The 19,710-nt window shown below is 41.6% G+C and overlaps 1 protein-coding gene across 1 annotated transcript in view; it reads left to right on the top strand.

Annotated features, from left to right (window-relative positions):
- LOC122927567 (aminopeptidase N-like) overlaps nt 1-19,710 on the top strand; it is a 61,616-nt gene that overhangs the window by 19,225 nt on the left and 22,681 nt on the right. The window contains exons 3-10 of the mRNA XM_044279511.1: nt 2,092-2,237; nt 4,177-4,306; nt 4,964-5,118; nt 6,306-6,419; nt 9,527-9,670; nt 10,400-10,465; nt 11,502-11,567; nt 16,336-16,514. Coding sequence (XP_044135446.1) covers nt 2,092-2,237; nt 4,177-4,306; nt 4,964-5,118; nt 6,306-6,419; nt 9,527-9,670; nt 10,400-10,465; nt 11,502-11,567; nt 16,336-16,514 — 1,000 coding nt within the window. The remainder of the gene's footprint in view (nt 1-2,091; nt 2,238-4,176; nt 4,307-4,963; nt 5,119-6,305; nt 6,420-9,526; nt 9,671-10,399; nt 10,466-11,501; nt 11,568-16,335; nt 16,515-19,710) is intronic.

The following is a 19,710-nucleotide window of genomic DNA, read 5'->3' on the forward strand; positions in this document are numbered from 1 at the left end:
AAGAAGTAGTTAGCGGTAGTTAAGTAGGTTTGCTGACATTGAGCGCAGCGCAGCCGCACTTAACAGCACACACCGGCTTCACCTCTAGGGAGAAGGGGGCGATGATTGGGGGATCTGTGGTGTGGCCGGTAGTAACTCAGAATTCATATAGAAAGAATGGATAATGCACACACTGGCTTCATACCTAAAGGAAAGGGGGGGTGGCGTTGGATGATCGGTGGTGCAGCCAGCACTAATGTCTGAATTAAGAAAGTCAAATTTTCTAGAACTAGGGTGAGTAACGGGACAGTGGAGGGCAAGGAAAAGAGAGGGGGGGGGGGAAAGGAGAGAAGGGGGGGGAAGTAAGGGAAGAGGAAGTGAGGAGTAAGTACCTGTCAGGAACCCAGTGTTTATTTCTCAAGTTTCAGAAAAATAAAGGACATTGAAGATGTTAAAAAAAAGTACGACTTACAATCATAGAATAAAGAAAACAAGCAAAAAACAACTAATGACTAGAGTGGTAAAGTGTTCTACAAAATAAAGTTGTACTAAATAGTTAAATTGGCATTATATGTAATGCTAATTGTTGTTTATACATTGACTTTTTTCTCTTAATCCCCATTTTTCATTATTATGTGATTTGCATTATTTACATATATGCTTCCTTATATTTACTGAGAGTGACGTTACTCTCATGTTTGTAATCATAAACTTTTTCAAAATAAAAGAATTTTCAAGAAAGTCAAATTTTCTAAAGAGCACAACAGGGTGGCACTTCCCAAAACTTTCTCCCAAGACACAAAAATCTTCAGATGCTGGGTTTTTCTCACTACAGATGGTGCTCTGCCTCCAAATCACAACAACTTATGTCACGAAGGAGAAAACCAATGTGGGCGGCACTCGCCAAAAATGTAGCTTCTTTATTCAGACATCATTATTGCAGACATCAAACATTATTGCTGCAGACATGGAGCGGACTTGGCATAGCGCAGGCTACAAGGATTGTGGCGACAGCCATTTCACACCTCAGCGCAATGCATGCTACCGCGTGGGAAGGTGGGATCCAGGGGGTCCAAGTAAATTCTTGCCCAGGGTCCTATCAATACTAAAGAAGGCCCTGAGTATAGTGTGGAGAGATAAGAGGAAGTAAATATAAATTTTTAAGATAATAATAAGTTCAAAATGGAACAAAACATTGAGAGCAGTGACTGTAAGCAGATAGATAACTTGGTGATCTAAGTCACTGCTCTGTTGCCTTCATAATGACCGACTATCATCATGTGCAGTAGGAAGAGCAGTTTTGGGGCACGTTTGTTACCACATTGCAACACCCCTTTTACACTGGCCGATTCTCATCACAATTTACTCAATTCCCACCTGTTGTAATGGACATACAGCAAAACATTGAGTATAATATTATGTTTTATCATTGATTCTGATTATGTCACCATAAACCCTACCATGATTGATAACTGAAATTAAAAAGTATGAATAGTGTTCTAGTATGTTTATATGGTCTATGTTAAAGTTCAACCTGCAGGCTGAGGTCAAGACTGTAGCATTACAAACATCTGCTCATCAATAATGATGGACATTGTAATAAAGCGCGTGTGGACTCACTATGTCCCTTGAGCAGGTTTTTCTTGGGGCTACTCCTAGGGCCTTATCTAAGTGTCTCATCAAGTATTCACCCTTTAACCAGTATAAAGAGATCTGTACTTCACTGCAGGGAACCATCAGGCTCCTACCCCATGGAACAGTCTTTCTTCAAGTGGGTGCTGACCCACAGGTACGGGAGATGCCAATGCAGGACACCGAGGATCAGGCAACAACCGTCGGCAGGTCAGGGCAAGCAGAGAATGTGCAATCCGATAAACAGGCCAAGGTGGGAACAAGTAGCTCAGGGTCAGAACAGAGAACAGGCACAGGCCAGGTACACTGAACAGGTAAAGGAACACGGCACACCTTAGCAGGAAACTAGCAAACTACAACCTATTGAATATAATTCTACAATAAAGCATGTATACCAAGCGTATACACAATTACATATGGGGCTGTGTTGCATTTATTCAATCTCTTTTATACCATTTGACAAAAATATTCTTGTTTAAGATGTAACTACTGAACAATGGAATAATGAAACCTGGAATATTACAACGTTTGAGACTTCTCCAAGGATGTCGACATATCTGGTGGCCTTTATAGTTTCTCAGTTTGAATCTATTGGCGACAACAGGGTGAGCATCTACAGTATTTTTGCAAAAAACAACAAAACATACATTTGAACATCAATTTATCATGCATATAGTTATATACACATAGAAGGAGATTTATCAACACTGGTGTAAAGGAAAACTGCCTTAGTTGCCCATAGCAACCAATTAGATTCTACCTTTCATTTTTCAAAGCAGCTCTGAAAAATTAAAGGTGGAATCTGATTGGTTGCTATGGGCAACTCAGCCAGTTTCGCTTTACACCAGTGTTGATATATCTCCCCCATAGTGTTGAGTAAGTTAAAATACTTTACATATTCCATTTATGATGTTTTCTTTTCATTTCACATCTAAAGCTATTCTCTGGATCCTGGTTACCTGATTGGCTGGGTCTACACTGCCCAATTATTGGGAAAATATGTTACTACAAACTTTCAGTCTCGATAATCTGACCTTGTAAATGTGCCGCCAATCACCCAATAAACAAGCGAAACACTTGTTGAAATAGTTGTCGTGCGGCACATTAAATAATCGTTTCTGGGCAGCAGATCGTGCTGTGTGAACAGGGATCTGCTGCCCAAAAACAGTGATTCTGTACAGGGACGAACGGTAGCAGTAGACATCTCTCGCCCCCATGCAGTGGATGTGATTGCTGCATATAAATGCAGGTCTTCAAGTCCACTGACGAGCAGGCTATTATTGGGAAGGAAAACGTCCTTCCAAATAATGGTCTGCTTGGTCACTGCCTGTAAATGCAGCATAATGCACAGCAAAGCCCTGCGCAATTAACCAGTATGATCCATCATGAAGGTTCTATGTTTCCTTTAGTACAAAATAAGGTCCCCTGCACACAAACGTGTGCACCCTGTGAACACAGTCCGTGGGGCAGCTGCAGCGGATTGCAGACCCATTCACTTGAATGGGTCCACGATCCGGCCGTTCCGCAAAAAGATAGGACATGTTCTATCTTTTTGCAGAACGGATGTACGGGACGAAACCCCACGGAAGCACTGCGTAGTGCTTCCGTAGGGTTCCATTCCGCACCATTCCGCATCTCCGGATTTGCGGACCCATTCAAGTAAATGGGTCTGCATTCGTGATGCGGAATGCCCACGGAACGGCACCCATGTATTGCGAATCCGAAAATGCGGCAATGGGAAGCACACGTTCTTGTGCAGGGGGCCTAAGTCATTCAGACTCTTTCAGACTCTGAAAACTACTAAAGAAGAATACTACCTCTATGCCTCCATATGAAATGAGAGACAGAATATGGCGGTGCAGCAGATGGCTCATGCGCCTCTATGGCACTTTTAAATGTTTGTACAGAAAGGCGCCAAAATATGTCCATCTGCATGAACAGCTATGTCGTCACGTAAAAGGACTAATAATTAAACTTTTTTAAACCATTTTGTGTTTCCAAGAGCAACCAATAGAATTTTTCAAGTTATGTATATTAATAAAAGAACACAAAATACTTGAAAATCAGCACAAAAATGGTGAAGTATTTGATCTTTGACGTTAATAATTTCATTTAAACTCCAAGCTTGTAGATGCATGTAGACAGACGTGACAAACCCAAATAAAGCAATAAATATTTTGAAGCTACTGACTAAAATACTGTACTATACACTAATGGTAACAAATGAAAATAACATACTTTGCTTCAGTGTCCCAGGCAAGTGATGACTAATTTCCATAAATTGATAGTACAATTATTGCTGGATAAGGTTACGGCTACTTGGTAAGGTTTCCTGATGCAGATTTGGAAGCCAAAGCCAGGGGTGGATTCATAAGAGAGGAGAAGTCCTATCCATTCTTTAAACCATCTCTCTACTTATGATCCACCTTACCATGCGGTCATACAATGCTCTAGAAAAATACATACTGCTCTGGCAATGATGCAGAGATCAATAAAATTGAGTATATTTAGTTTACGTTTAGTATATATTGAGCATACTTACCACTACATTATAACATTATACAGGTTAAAATCTGGGGCCGTAAAAAAGCAATTGTGGATGAGAAGCAAGGAGACTATGCACTGAATGTCACAAGGCCAATACTGGAGTTTTTTGAAAACTATTACGGTGTTCCTTACCCGCTGCAAAAATCAGGTATGTGTACTGAATATATTGTGTCCATTGTTGGCTTGTAAATAAACTAATTTCAATGAGATATTATATTTTTTGAAGGGTGTATATAAAAGGCACTCACATAAAAATTATCTCTCTCTTTAATGTGTCCTTCAAGGAAAAAAGTGAAAATGTAAAAAAAAAAATATAAACTACTCACAATAACAACCCCAAGTTATAATTACGTGGTGTCCATTGTTCTGGTCATTCATAGGAGTCTTTATATAAAAATCCTGCAGAATGTCTTTAGTTCTATGCAAATTCGTTTCTGCTACATGTGAATGGGGTTTTTAAAATTGTATTGTGAATTGCTGCAAATTTTTAGTCCATAATCCATTCTACAAAATTCTGTACCGTGTAAATTCATAGCGTATCTTACAGAAGGTAAGAAGGAAAGGGATATGGTTGATCTCCAGGATAGTTTCTTTACATATTTTTTAATTTTAATTGTAAACATTTGAACCAAAAAATAAAGAGGATATTGCTTAGGTGAAATTTCCCGAAATTTTTTGCGTATTTTTAATGTTATGTGTGCCTTAAAAATGAAAGTACACAGTACATCTCTTCCAAGTCTAAAGCTATGGGTGTTAACAGATATGCTGCAAAATGTGCGCTTTAACAGTTAGGTGTCTCCCTTAGACCAAATAGCTCTCCCAGACTTCAGCGCAGGAGCCATGGAGAACTGGGGACTTGTGACATACAGAGAGACTGCCCTCCTTTATGACACTAAGGAATCTTCCATTGGCAACAAGGAGAGAGTGCTCACAGTCATAGCTCATGAGCTCGCACATCAGGTTGGTTATCTTTCTTTTATACTTTTTGTGATATGATTTACTGCATGTCAAATCATAAACTAAAAGACTGATCTTACCAAAGAATAACCAGCAACCAATTTTTTTAAAACTAAACAGAAAAAACTGTTCAGACAAATTGACTTAGACCTCATGCACACAAAAGTATTTTTGGTCTGTGTTGGATGTCATCTATGTGCTGTCTGCATCTGCTTGTCTGTGCTGCAAATTAAAGAACCGGTCCTATTCTTATCCGATTTGTGGACAAGAATAGGCTTTTTTTTTACAGTGAGTTTAGTGGAAATTGCAGGATGCACACGGGCCTCATCCGTATTTTGCAAAACGGATACAGTCATGTGCAGGAGGCCTTAAAGTTAAAGGGATTGTCCCATGAAAAATATTGTACAGTTTTCAAACAAGCACCTGGATCTGAATACCTTTATAAGGGTCCATTCACACGTCCGTTTTTTCTTTCCTGATCTGTTCCGTTTTTTCAGGAACAGATCTGGACCAGATCTGGACCCATTAATTTTCAATGGGTCCTGAAAAAAATCTGACATTGTGCTGTCCGTTTTTTTTCAGGACCCATTGAAAATAAATGGGTCCAGATCTGGTCCAGATCTGTTCCTGAAAAAACGGAACAGATCAGGAAAGAAACAACGGACGTGTGAATGGACCCTAATTGCATGTAATTAAAAATTTTGTATACGCACTGAGCTAGTCAATAAAATGTATCTGTATAGCTCCACCTGCTGTTTGTTTCTTTTCTTATTTCTTTGTCCTGCTCACTGAGAAGGTCGCACATGCTCAGTTTCACCCTTCAAGCTGAGACACGCCCCCTTAGCTGCAGTAGAAAAGACAGTCCCCTTGAGCTGTCACCTTGATATAAATCTAGCAGAGCAATGAATGATTGTCAAGCACTATATGATGTCGTATTTTCATTTTTTACACTATTCATGGGATAACCCCTTTAAGTATTATGCGGATTCTAACCTGTCTACAGCATGTTCATTCACTGTTCATTTACCCTGGGTGAACCAATATGACTATATTAGAGCTTACAGGCTTCACCTATAAAATTCTATGTACAGTATGTAAACATCAGTCCACAATGAAAGTCAGCTAAACATGGTGCATTTTAAGCTGAATACATTTATACCCACGCTAACAATATCTTTTCTTTTCTGTAGTGGTTTGGGAATCTTGTAACAATTCGATGGTGGAATGATCTGTGGCTGAATGAAGGTTTTGCCTCATACGTGGAATATTTGGGATCTGACTATGCAGAGCCCACCTGGAAAATAGTAGGCTAAGATGTTCTTGTAAAGTAACATAACATATCTGAATGAGAGATGATAGTTAATGGAGATGAGATAATTTAAAGAGTTGTCAAATAATTGACATGTATCACCTATCAAGTGAGGCCCCAAAGCTGGGACCCACACTACTCACATAGACTTAGTAGTGCACATGTTTGACCACCTCTCTATTCAAACTTCTCCTTAGGTTACGTTCACTTCTCAATGTGTACTCCGTTCTCTGTTCTGGCAGAAGAACAGACTTCTGGAGAAAACCCGTATATGGCATAGCTGCACCCTGTTAGTTACCGCCGGATCCCCATAGACTTTAATGGGATCCGTTGGGTATCCGGCAGGTTTCTGGCATAAATGCCATCTTTCCGTTGGAGAAATACAGCAGCATTCAGTATTTCTCCAGCAGAAAGCCAGCAGAAAGCCAGCATTTATGCCGGAAACCTGCCAGATCGCATTATAGTTAATGGAGGTCCGGCAATGCCCAGCAGTGGTCGGCTACTCGATAGTCTGTTCCTTTTGCTGGAGCTGAGTACCAGAGTAAACATTGGAGATGTGAATGTAGCCTTACTGCAGTCATGCAGTGATGGGGAATGGGGAGCTCGGGACACCCACTGATAAAGGAGATCCCTCAAAGAGGTCCCCACATATTAGAGATCTATCACCTATCCTGTGGAGCTGATTGTGGGAAAACTGAAATAAAGTTCACTGATTTTGTGAATATTCCCTTCATATATATTGTGGGTGTTCCCATCTTACATGCAAAGGCTTATACAGCATGTACAACATAATCTAACATATACAGGGAGGTAGATCTGTGTAACAATTATAATTTATATTTCCAATAAACATCAACATACTATTTCCTTATATAGTTAAGTGCATTATGGGGCTGCAAATTAGTGGATCCGATTTACAAAGACTACTTCTGCAACCCTTATAGCTATGCACAAGGGTATCAAGTGAATCCATACAGTATAAGAAGCCCTGCAACTGCTATGAGACCCTTGGAGATAAAGAGGGGAATTTATTATGAGGGGAATATTTGAAGTCCATTTTGCTCGAATCTACATTGGTGTACTTTATGCCACATTTATCAAATGTCTCATGTTGTTTGATAAGTTTGTCTTATCCTTAAACCTAACTCTTCTGTCTAGAAAAGATACTCCAGTTTTCTTCCTCCACCCTCCTACTGGAGTGAGATTGCGACAATTTTTGCAACTTTTTTTTAAAAAAGTCTCAATGATAAATCTGGAGTCGAGCTCATTAACATAGCTAGCCAAATCCACTTTTCCACCCACATTACAAATCTAGAATCAGTGGTGTAAAACTAGAACATTTTTTGTGCAAGTGAAATTTTTTGAAGACAGAATTCTAAAGTAAAGACATTATAAATCAGGGCCAAAGTGTCCACTCTTGTTGGTCCCAGCCACTTTCATACAAGTTGGCAAGGACATGTGCATGAGGAACTGCACTGCCGTCACATGTGAATAGGAAACTGGTTCAAGGGTTCAAGGGAGAGAAGAAAATCAAAAGACAAGTCCCTTCTGGCCTGGGTGGGAAAACCAGGCACAATAATGGTCTGGGCCCATATTAATCTTTCTTATGGTGTCCCCTTTCATCTATTGTATGTATACCACTAGCTACAGATGTGTCCTTCCTTACCTCTTGGCCTATCCTATATATGTCTATTTGCAGTCACCCAGTAGGTATTCTAGCATATTGTGCTATTGTGTTTAATTTGCTCCATGTAATATTGTCCTTAGAGTCCTCAAATTCAAACTAAGGTAAGGGTAGACTCATCTGATGTCTCATAGTCCTTTAGCATTTCCAGATACTGCATATTATCCACCATTTATCCATGTGTTAAAGATAACAAAATCTCTGCATAACAAGATACACAATAATAAAAACTAACTATAAGACTTTTGTCTGAAACAACAATCTATACATGAACTGCAAGCCCTCCTACACACAACCACACAGACATCAACAGAAAAGATTGGTTTGCTGTTTTAGAAATACATAGAATTTTGGATAAATGAACTGGGCACTCTCAGGATATAGGGATCATACAGATATTTATTATGTATAGGACAATAAAGAAGGACAATAAAAAGAGAGAATATGGCCCTCCTATTGTACTAAACAGCACTTCCTCACTATAACTAGCACTCTGAATCTAGATAAGTACTAATGACTTTGTATGGCATATTCCTAAAATAAAACGGCAATAAAATGATACAATCGATCGCTAAAACACAAATTATTCACACAATAAAAAACGCATAAAAAGCGTGGACGCTGAATGTTCACTGGGAAAACTCCAAATGTCACTGTTGCGAGTTATTCCCAAACTCACTGATAAAGTTCTGAAGCTCCAAAGTAACAATTATTAAAGGCACCGTGGCGTGATAGTCCCACAACAAACAGGTATAGCGGCGTCCCGCTCTAGATTCAACCAGTAGCGTCCCACTGGGCGAATAGCATTCAAGTCTTGTTAAATCTCCTGTCAGCAAATATTCGATGAAAAAGATAGTCTTACCGGAAAAAAATTCCTCACCACTTCACTACACACCGTCGCTCTGCTGGGTCGCGTTTTATAAATTACCTCCAGACTTTTTTTGAGCGGTCAGGTTGTTGAAATCCCACGTAGGTAAAAGTTTGGCATGTGCAGCCCGGTCTCTGCTGTAGGCCGTCACGGAATCCTTATACTTTAACCTTATCGTGGTGTTGAGCGGTGTGGTACGCGGTTCCGGCACTATCTGTTGGTCCTCACTCTTTCAAAGTTCGGGGTCCTGTTAGAGCTAGACGCATTTCGGGGCTTAAGGTTGCCCCTTCCTCAGTAGCTAGGGCCATATTCTCTCTTTTTATTGTCCTTCTTTATTGTCTTATACATTATAAATATCTGTATGATCCCTATATCCTGAGAGTGCCCAGTTCATTTATCACAAGTTTTACGTCATTTTAGTGGACTGGGTGAGTGCACCTCAGGTTAGTCTTTGTGTGTTCCTGTGCGCCTCATTTACTATTTTTATTGCATAGAATTTTGGCAAAACTAATTACCGGTACTCATTAATTTTGTTTTCTGACAATTACAGAAAGACCTGATAGTGCTTAATGATCTGCACAGAGTGATGGGTGTCGATGCTTTAGCGTCTTCCCATCCGCTCACTTCAAAGGAAGAAGATGTGAATACACCAGAAGAAATTAGCGCACTTTTTGATTCCATCACTTATAGTAAGGTAAACTGTTCAACATACACATGTTCTGCTACTATCACATTAGGCTTTTGGTGAAAAGATACACAGATATATTTTTCTTGTTTTTCGTCTATTTTAAATAAGAAAAAAAAGGTTATATTTTAAAAGAAAGAAAATAAAAAACAACCAGGCCAAAAACAGAATCCCTATAGCCTACCCATTTCTACCAACTTTCATTACCCCAGTCACTTTTCACCAGTAAACACAGCAGGCACCCCATTTCTTCTGTAGCCCCTACACCCTCTTTCCCCTGCAGGTTCTACAGCCCCCACCCCCTCCTAACTGTTATGACAGCAGACTTTTTCTTTCTCCCCCCCCCCCCCCTACTTACAGCATGATTCCTTCCCTCATATCCATGTATAGTCACAGCAGAGACTCCCCATGCTCTTTCATCTATGGTTACTGCAACCCAAGTAGTCACAGCAGGTCTCCCGTTTATCCCTTTATAATCTCTTCCCACACTCTGCCACAATGTACTGTTCTGTTGGCGGAAGCAACATGAAATCAGCCTATTCCCGGTTACTGCTGCCTGTGACAGTCTGACATCCATTCACTATATAGAGGAGGAAGCCGACTCTTTATTGACCAGCGATAACTTTTTAGACAAGCATCATACACACAGTAGATAACACTAACCCATCAAGAAGCAGACTGAAGAGGAAATGACTATCTATGGTAATCATCTTTTCATTACTCTTGCATTCACTGTAGGGTGCAGTGGTTATTCGGATGTTGTCCTCATTTCTCACTGAAGAACTTTTTGTAAAGGGACTGAATGTAAGTACCGCCTGCTTGTCAAAATAATTTTCTGCAGCTTCATTTATAAATCAAATCACACCTAGAAAGCAACCAAGGATGTATGTGTAGTAGTATGCACAGAGGCCACTTTTTGGGCCCAGCAAATGAGGGTTTTGCTCTGTTCTCACAAGACGAAACGTAAACTTTATTCACTAATTTCATTCTATATTTCATGCTATATTTTCAAACAAATATAGAAAAAAAATCACAATAGGTAGGGTGTGGTGGGAGAGAGCGGGATGCAGGGGACACAATTAAGACTGAAATAAGCTTTTCTTGACACCTGGTATCTGGGGTGGCTGCGTGGGCCCCCATTCTAAGTTTTGTTATGAAGATCACTATAAGTATTTTGATCTTCAAAATTTCTGAAGATCTTTTCTAGATGCTTCCCTTCTTTACGATAGTAATCTATAATGCATAGAAACCTGTAGATCATAGAATATTTACAAGAAAAAAACTGCCAATAAAAATTAAATGCTCCAGTGCTCTTCTCTGGCGGGCTGCCTGGGTGAAATTCTGGGTATGTCCGGGATCAGCTCTGAACCCGGACAACTCCTTTAATTAATACTAAGAGCATGTGGTAATTATGCACCTGGCTGGCAGTAGAAAGCGTCCTCCTGCATTCAACTGTATTGCTGTCCCCTGGACAGTGATAGAGTTGAATACTGCAGGGGGTGGTAGTATTTTGTGCTGCATTGTGTATTTGGTTCTGCTGGGGCAGTATTTTTCTTGTACTACAGTGTTGCTGTACCTGTCTACTTATATTGGCCCTGCCTTATGTCAATTTGGACCCGCCTGCAACATGGGGCCACTTTTAGGCTTTTTTTTTACAGGACCACTATAAGTTCCCATTCCTCCCTGACTGTAACTGTGTATGCCTCCAGTTTTATATGGAATTCAAGTATGACGTTGCATGATAGCATATAATCTATATTAACATACTGTAGCTTTGCCATGTGCAGGAAACCTTATTATTCAGCTGTCAATGTTAACTTTCTTTTCACCTTTTTCCTAGGCCTACCTTAAAGAATTTGAGTATCAAAATACAGTGTATAATAATCTGTGGAATTCCTTACAAGACGTAAGTTTAGATAAATGGTCAATCTTCTTAGATAGATTGTAAAGCTATTGGGCCAGATTTATCATGACTCTGACAGCTCACTCCACTTTCACATATGGCTAAAGTCAGTTTTAGCCAAGTCAGATTTATGATCGGCCCTTTAAGACTGTAATAAATGTGGTTTGACGGCAGCAGTTTATCCGTCAGTAAGCAGCTTTACAAAAGTCGCACATCTTTATGAAAAAGTTGCATGTTCTAATAAAAAGTCGCAAAAGATAAGCATGGTCCTCCACTGGAGTGAAATTGCGCATTTTTTTCAATTTTTTTGTGACTTTTTAAATAGTCACAATAGTAAATCTGTCTAGAGATTAATTTACATAAGAAAACATGCGCACTTTCAGAAAACTGGCGAGCATAGTGCAGAGCCAATAAAAGTCGCACATTTTTGCGCAGTTTAAGCGATTAGGCAAAAATTTTCGACTTTTTCACTCCATTATTCTGACTTGAGCTAATGATAAATCTGGCCCATAAGTGTTCAAGCAAAAATAAAGAACTTTTTAACAGGATTGCATTAACTTCTCGCACTTGGTTTTCAAATAATCAGATTTTAAAGGGCACGGAGCCCTTACGTTCGTGGGCATGAGCCCTTACGTGTTGATGTTAGCGCAAGAAGAAGCGCATTCCTTTTAGACCGTCATCAGCTGATTCCACATAGATGTCTACAGAACCTGTTCTATTAAACGCTTATACAAGTAGAGCCCCCCCCCTCCCCCAACAGAGTGCAGAGTGAAGAGGGTGTCAGCAGTAAGTTTGTGTTGATGTCACTGATTATTTTGCCCTTCCTCTGATCCGTCAGAACAATAACCCCCAAAAAACAGATTTTCCTTTTTTCTTCCTTCCTTCTGACAGATCAGAAGAAGGGTCAAATAAATGATGATGTCAGCAGCCAGGCCGAAAGGCACAATAGTGGCCCAGTCATGAAGTGGGGAGGGTAGGAACAGCATAAGAAGTCCACAGAGTGGCCCTATGACATATTGGTGAGGTGGAAGCAGCATGAAGAGGTCACAGAGTGGCACAATGACAGAGTGTGGAGGTGGCGGCCGTAGCAGCATCAGGAGGAGGCCACAGAGTGGCACAATGACAGTGGAGGTGGCAGCAGCATCAGGAGACCACAGAGTGGCAAGGTGACATAGAGTGGAGGTGGCAGCAGCATGAGGAGGCCACAGAGTGGCAAGGTGACATAGTGTGGAGGTGGCAGCAGCATCAGGAGGCCACAGAGTGGCAAGGTGACATAGTGTGGAGGTGGGTGGCAATACCAGTACCCGCTGAAGATGGTGGGTGAAAGATGGAGCACTTGGTATCAGATGTGTGGCATCAGGCGGGTGACAGCATCAGAATAGTAGCTGAGGCAGGTAACCAGAAGAAATCGGTCTCTTTTGTCAAAATGTTGGTGTGGCCCCATGGATGATCTAGTCTGATGCATCAGCCATTGGTGGGTGGAAATCCTGGCTGATCCACACCTGATTCATCTTGACAAATATCAGTCTCTCCAAATTTTGGGTGGGCAGGCAAGTTTTTCCTGGGGTAACTATGGCCCTGCCGCACTAAACACCCGCTCTGATACTGGCTGGGCAGGACAGCTTTTCCAGGGCAAACTCGGCCAGTTGCGGCCACAAATCCAGTTTGGATGCTCAGTATTCCAAGTACCACCTGCTGGTTCAGGTTCTGCTCCAGGTCTACATGCTGCTGCTGGTGAGTAGTTTCTTCACTAGGCGGGTGAAGAAATCTGCTCATCAGCGACTCTAGATAAAGGTTGCTGCTGATGGAGCTGGTACTACTCCTGCCACCCCACCCCTCCCCAGCAGCCATTGCAGTGGAACGTGAGTGCAGAGGGCCCCCCCCCCCCCCCCCCGTTCAGAGCTGCGAGAGGATGGACGATGGCGCAGATAGTCTGCGGCAAACTGACTACATAGGATGTCTCTGTAGTAGTTCAGTTTGTCCTCCCTCTCAGCAGGTGTAAAAAAGGCCCCCATTTTGGACCGGTAGCAAGGGTCCAACAAGGTGGAGAGCCAAAAGTCATCCCTCTGCCGAATGGTGACACTAGGTAAGCAAGCGAGCATGCATCGGGCCATTTGTGCAAGTGACTTAGAGGGACACCCTGCCTCCATCTCCACTGCATACTGCCACGTTGTGTCTGGGTCCTCTGCCTCGTCTTCCTCATCGCCCTGTAGCTCCTCTGGCTGCTCCTGCTCCTCTTCTCCTGTCACCTGTGTAGAAAAACCACCCATTTTGCTACACATTGCTTGTGCTCCAATGTCCTCCTCCTCCTCCTCCAGTTCAGCCCCCACAGGGCTCATGTGACCATTAGATCTAGGTGCCACGTCTCCAGTCCCCTGACCAGCCAGATTTACCAGCATCTGTTCCAGGACATGAAGCAGTGGAATGACATTGTTCATCCCGTAGTCCTGGCGACTGACAAATAATGTAGCCCCCTCAAAGGGCCTGAGCAAACGGCAGGTGTCACGCATGAGCTGCATGTATGTATGGACAGCAGAACCTATCACACTACCTAACACACTGCACTGCAACAGCTACACTATTTCAGGATATAACCTACACTGACTATCTCCCCCTAACTATCTGTATGATATATATATATATATATATATATATATATAAGCTATCTAGCTATCTATCTAATGTAGTGTGGAAAGCACAGAGCACAGCAATAACACTGCTGTCTCTCTCAGAACTTAAAAAAAACTGTAGAAAATTGCTGCTGGCGAGGTTCTTATAAAGTAAGGGGTAGGCAACTTTCCTATTGGTTGCTAGGGATGTTGCTAAGCTCAGACAAAGACATTGCAGCCTTCTCATTGGCCCACAAGCAAGAAAGGAGGTTAATGATGAAATAAAAATCTAGAATATTCTAAATTCCGAATATATATCACTATATTCTAAATATTAGTGAATTCTCGAAGTGCCGATATTCGCGATTAAGTCCAACACTACACACAATGGCAAATACTTTTTTGTGCCACTAATATACGCCAAAAAGGGCTTTAGAACATATAACTGCACCGCTGAATGGCAAATAGGCCCTTATTTTTTTCCACTTATACTTGACAGAAAAGGCTTTAAAACAGATAACTGCACCACTGACCACCAAATATATTTTTTCCTTTTCCACTAATATACGCCACAAAAGGCTTTAAAACATATAACTGCACCGGTGACTGGCAAAAATATTTTTTGTTTTTCCACTAATACACGCCACAAAAGGCTTAAGAACAGATAACTGCACCGCTGAACGGCAAGTATATTTTTTACTTTTCCACTAATACTCACCACAAAAGGCTTTTGAAAAGATAACTGCACTGCTGAGAGGCAAATATATTTTTTTCTTTTTCCGCTATTACACGTCACAAAAGGCTTTATAACAGATAACTGCACCGCTAAACTGCAAATATATTTTTTCTTTTTCTGCTAATACACGCCACAAAAGGCTTTACAACAGATAACTGCACCGCTGTGCGGCAAATATATATTTTCTTTTTCTGCTAATACACATCACAAAAGGCTTTACAACAGATAACTGCACCGCTGAGCGGCAAATATATATTTTCTTTTTCCGCTAATACACGCCAAATAAGGTTTTGCAACAGATAACTGCACCGCTGAGCGGCAAATATATTTTACTTTTGCCACTAATACAGGACAAAAAGGGCTGTAATTTTCGCACTTCACCACACAATGGCTAATAAGGCATTTTTTCCCACTAATACAATCCAAAAAATGCTTTAGAACATATAACTGCACCGCACAAGGGCAAATAAGATTTAGAAATATTTCCTTGTAATAAACCCTGTTAATGCCTGTATCAAACAGCACTTGCACCCTAATAAGAATGGTTTGCTGGAATTACAGAGCTGTATAATGGCAATTTGAAACCCCAGTTAGTGCAGCAAGGTGTAATAGGAATGTTCCTATTACCCAGACTGTAACCTCACCTATTGAACCTTGTTTAACATAAATGCTGTGACGTGATTCCTCCCTATCCTTTCCCTACACCTTGAATAATCTTTTCCCTGCACTTGTATTTTTTTTTTTTTTAGAACAAAGACATTTTTTTCTATCACTGTCCCTAGCGCCTCCAGACGTCTCTCCCTGCACTAAGTACACTAAGATGGCTGCCGCTATTTATAGGGCTGTGACATGTCCTCACACATGTAGCAGCCATTTTAGGAAAAAAATGTGATTCGTTACCACTAAGTGCGATAAAATTTGGCTTCGGTGCGAATAAAATTTTTCCTAAAATTCAGATCGAATTCCAATTTGTCAGCTTTGATTCACTCATCTCTATTAGTGGCACGACCCCTTTAACTGCATGCACACAACTATTTCTGTGCTTTGAGTCCCTGTGAGAGAAGAGCATGACAAATGTTTGTCATTGTCATTGATCAGTACTGTACATCTGCAGCCTTTACAGGAGACTTTCCTGCTCTGCCGAGATCTAACAGATGTTCTTCAGTTCAGTAGACTCCTGAGTAATCAAGGAGAGCAGACCAGGATCACTTGATAACAATAAATACATACAGTACATATGTACTCATTAGCTGTATAATACGAAAGTAAAGTAGTGGCTCAGACATTCTGTTGGTTGTATATTACATGAATAGACTGAAACACACATAAGCCAATGGACTAACAATGCCACACATACACATGGAACGGAAATGTTGGTGGTTTTTCCTTTTAAATTCAATTTTCTTGCATTTTGTTTTCGTTCTAGGCCTATAACAAGGAAACTAGCCCAGTTTACCTTCCAGACTCAATTGAGAATATCATGAACACTTGGGTCTTGCAGATGGGTTTCCCAGTGGTGACAATAAATACAGTAGATGGCTCTTTAATCCAGAAACATTTTCTTTTGGATCCTACCTCAACAGTGTCTCGTGCATCAGAATTTAAGTAAGTAGATAGTTTAAACAATTTTTTTCTAAGGAAAGTGGCTCCTATCAGGGAATTGAGAACTTGTTAATATCTGAGAAAACAACATTTCTGCATCATTTAGTAGTTGAAGATGTTGGATGAAGTGGCCACATTGTGGATATACTGTATGTGTGGAGAGGGGGGCTTGTACAGACACAACCGAGGTTGCAATATTTGCATGGAGATAACCACGAAAACGTAAAAAAAAAATAAGAGAGGATCATTTAAAAAAAAAAAAACATATACAGACATCCCACCTTATGCAACTGACTGTAGAAATTCTGTGCTCGTATTGTGACCTGCAAACAGCGGGTCAGCAATATACGGGCACCGGCCGTGTGCTCACCGTATCATGGATGCTGACCCATTTACTTGAATAGGCCCGCAATCCAGAAGATACTGTGTGGTGCGGAACAGAGACACAGATTAGAAGCCCATGGAAGCTCTACGGAGTGCTTCCATGGGTTTTCTGTCAATGCCTCCGCACCGCAAAAAATTAGTGCATGCACTACTTTTTTACGGTGCGGACAGTCGGATGCAGATCGCGGATTCCATTAAAGTGAATGGGTCTGCATCCATAGACGGCGGGCACACGGCCGGTGACCGTGCAATGCAGTCCGCAACTATACTTACAAGCAAAAGTGTATATTCATTGTACCATAGTCAGGTTTGCAAACATCAAGTATACATTTTGTATCAATTGTCTGTTTTCAAGATCTTGGCTTCTAGTTATTGTTGTACATTAAGATGCTTACCATGTGTCCTGACGTATGGAAAACATAATTTTTTTTAAAATCTCCTTTTTGCTCTCAACTCATGTAAGTGAAGACTTACCATATTTTTCGCTTTATAAGACGCACCTGATGATAAGATGCACCTAGGTTTTTGAGGAGGAAAATAAGAAAAAAATATTTTGAACCAAAAGGTGTGCTTTTGGTAGCTTTTGAACTAAAGGTGGTCTGTGGATGATGTACTGTTATGGGGGGGATCTGTGGATGACGCACTGTTATGGGGGATCTGTGGATGACGCACTGTTATGGGGGATCTGTGGATGACGGACTGTTAAGGGGGATCTGTGGATGACGCACTGTTATGGGGGATCTGTGGATGACGCACTGTTATGGGGGATCTGTGCATTACACTGAGGGGGATCTGTGTATGACATTGAGGGGGAATCTGTGGATGACACTGAGGGGGGATCTGTGCATGACACGGAGGGGGGATCTGTGCATGACACTGATGGGGGATCTGTGGATAACACTTATGGGGCTCTGTGGATGACACTTATGTCATCCACAGATCCCCCTAAGTGTCATCTACAGATCCCCCATCAGATGCATCAGTGTGGAGGGAGGAGGCGGAGACACTCATGGCGGGGCCCGGTGCAGTGACTCTACTCTAATACACCGGGCCCCGCAACTGTTAAACATTCAATCTGATCTATATCTAATAGTATATGCTCTGTACGGCTCTTACTGTAGTACCGTAAGTATAGCGCAGACCGGCATCTCTATCGGTCATGCGCCACCTGCCGCAGCTCCCTCATGCGCCGTCTGCTCCAGCTCCCTCTGTCTTGTGCCGCCTGCCCCAGCTCCCTCCTCATGCGCCGCCTGCCTGCTTATCTCACTTTATGAATGAACAGGCAGGCGGCGCATGACAGAGGGAGCTGGGGCAGGCGGCGCATGACAGAGGGAGCTGGAGCAGACGGCGCATGAGGAAGGAGGTGCGGCAAGCGGCGCATGACCGAGGGAGATGCCGGTCTGCGCTATACTTACGATACTACAGTAAGAGCCGTACAGAGCATATACTATTAGATATAGATCAGATTGAATGTTTAACAGTTGCGGGGCCCGGTGTATTAGAGTAGAGTCACTGCACCGGGCCCCGCCTCCTCCCTCCACACTGTCACTGATACTTCGCTGACCGCGCTGTGCAGCATAGCGGCCAGCGAAGTATTCTCTTTATAAGACGCACGGCCATTTCCCCCCCACTTTTGGGGGGGAAAAAGTGCGTCTTATAAAGCGAAAAATACGGTAATTATCCAGTGCTGTTTATAAGATGGAAGCAGAACTTCAGTTGCTATGGGTGACTTAATAGATACACTGAATCTTTTTAGTACATTTTATGTCAAGCTTCACCTTCTTTCAAAGATTCTTTAGCTATTTTTACAAGGTTATAGGCACTTAGGCAGTAAGTGCATACCAGCCCTTTTTTAGGCTTACAATAAATCATAATATACAAGGTTGATACACAAATACCAGTAAAACCATGTTTAAAGGGATTCTCTGGGAATTCATAAAATTACTGAAAATGCTTAAATATTACTTTATTATAAATGTATTCCCAAAATACCTTTCATTAGTATTAGTGGCTTGTTTTGTCTAGGGAGCAATCAATAGGAGAAATAAAATGGCCGCCATTCTATTAGTACACACAGAACCTGTCCTAATCACACAGGACAAGTTACTTCACCACAATGAGCTATAGTGCTGCCTCATCCTCCTCTCTACTCTACTTGTCAGGGATTATAATACTAAATACAGATGAAAAGATCTTCAGCTGAATCTCTGTAGGAATGGAGTTCATGAGGAGACATGAAGTACAGAGAGGACAGACTGTGGTAATGTGGGGCTGTGGTAATGTAGCGGATTGCAATGTAGCTGCTGGTCATCAGCCACATCCCCACCCTCCTCTCTGTACTTCATGTCTCCTCATGAACTCCATTCCATGGTAGCTCAGTTTTGTGAAGTAACTTGTCCTCCTGTGTGATTAGGACAGGTTTTATTTCTCCTAATGATTGTTTGAGATTAGTGGGGGGTCTGTGAGGTCAGACCCCCAGTGATCAGCTAGTTATGTCCTATTATGTGGATAGGGGATAACTTGGCAAACTTGGCATGGCCCCCTTAAGATAAACTAAACAACAACCCAGGGTAACAAGGATTTACAGAAAGCTCTGCAACAGCAAAACCAAACAAGTTTAGCATGTATTACAAGGGGCTGTACAAGTTCTAAACATCTGTCAAGGGAACCATACTAACTGCTCCCCAACTTCCAACATTGACTGGGGTCACATGCGCTGCTTCAGCCAATGACTGGCTCCAGCAGGTCACTGCAGTCAAGTGCAGTTTGGGGGATGCCATTCATTAACATTTATATGAGCCCGCGGGGACCGATT

The sequence above is a fragment of the Bufo gargarizans genome, chromosome 2, assembly GCF_014858855.1.
Source record: "Bufo gargarizans isolate SCDJY-AF-19 chromosome 2, ASM1485885v1, whole genome shotgun sequence".
In the NCBI taxonomy this organism is placed as follows: domain Eukaryota; kingdom Metazoa; phylum Chordata; class Amphibia; order Anura; family Bufonidae; genus Bufo; species Bufo gargarizans.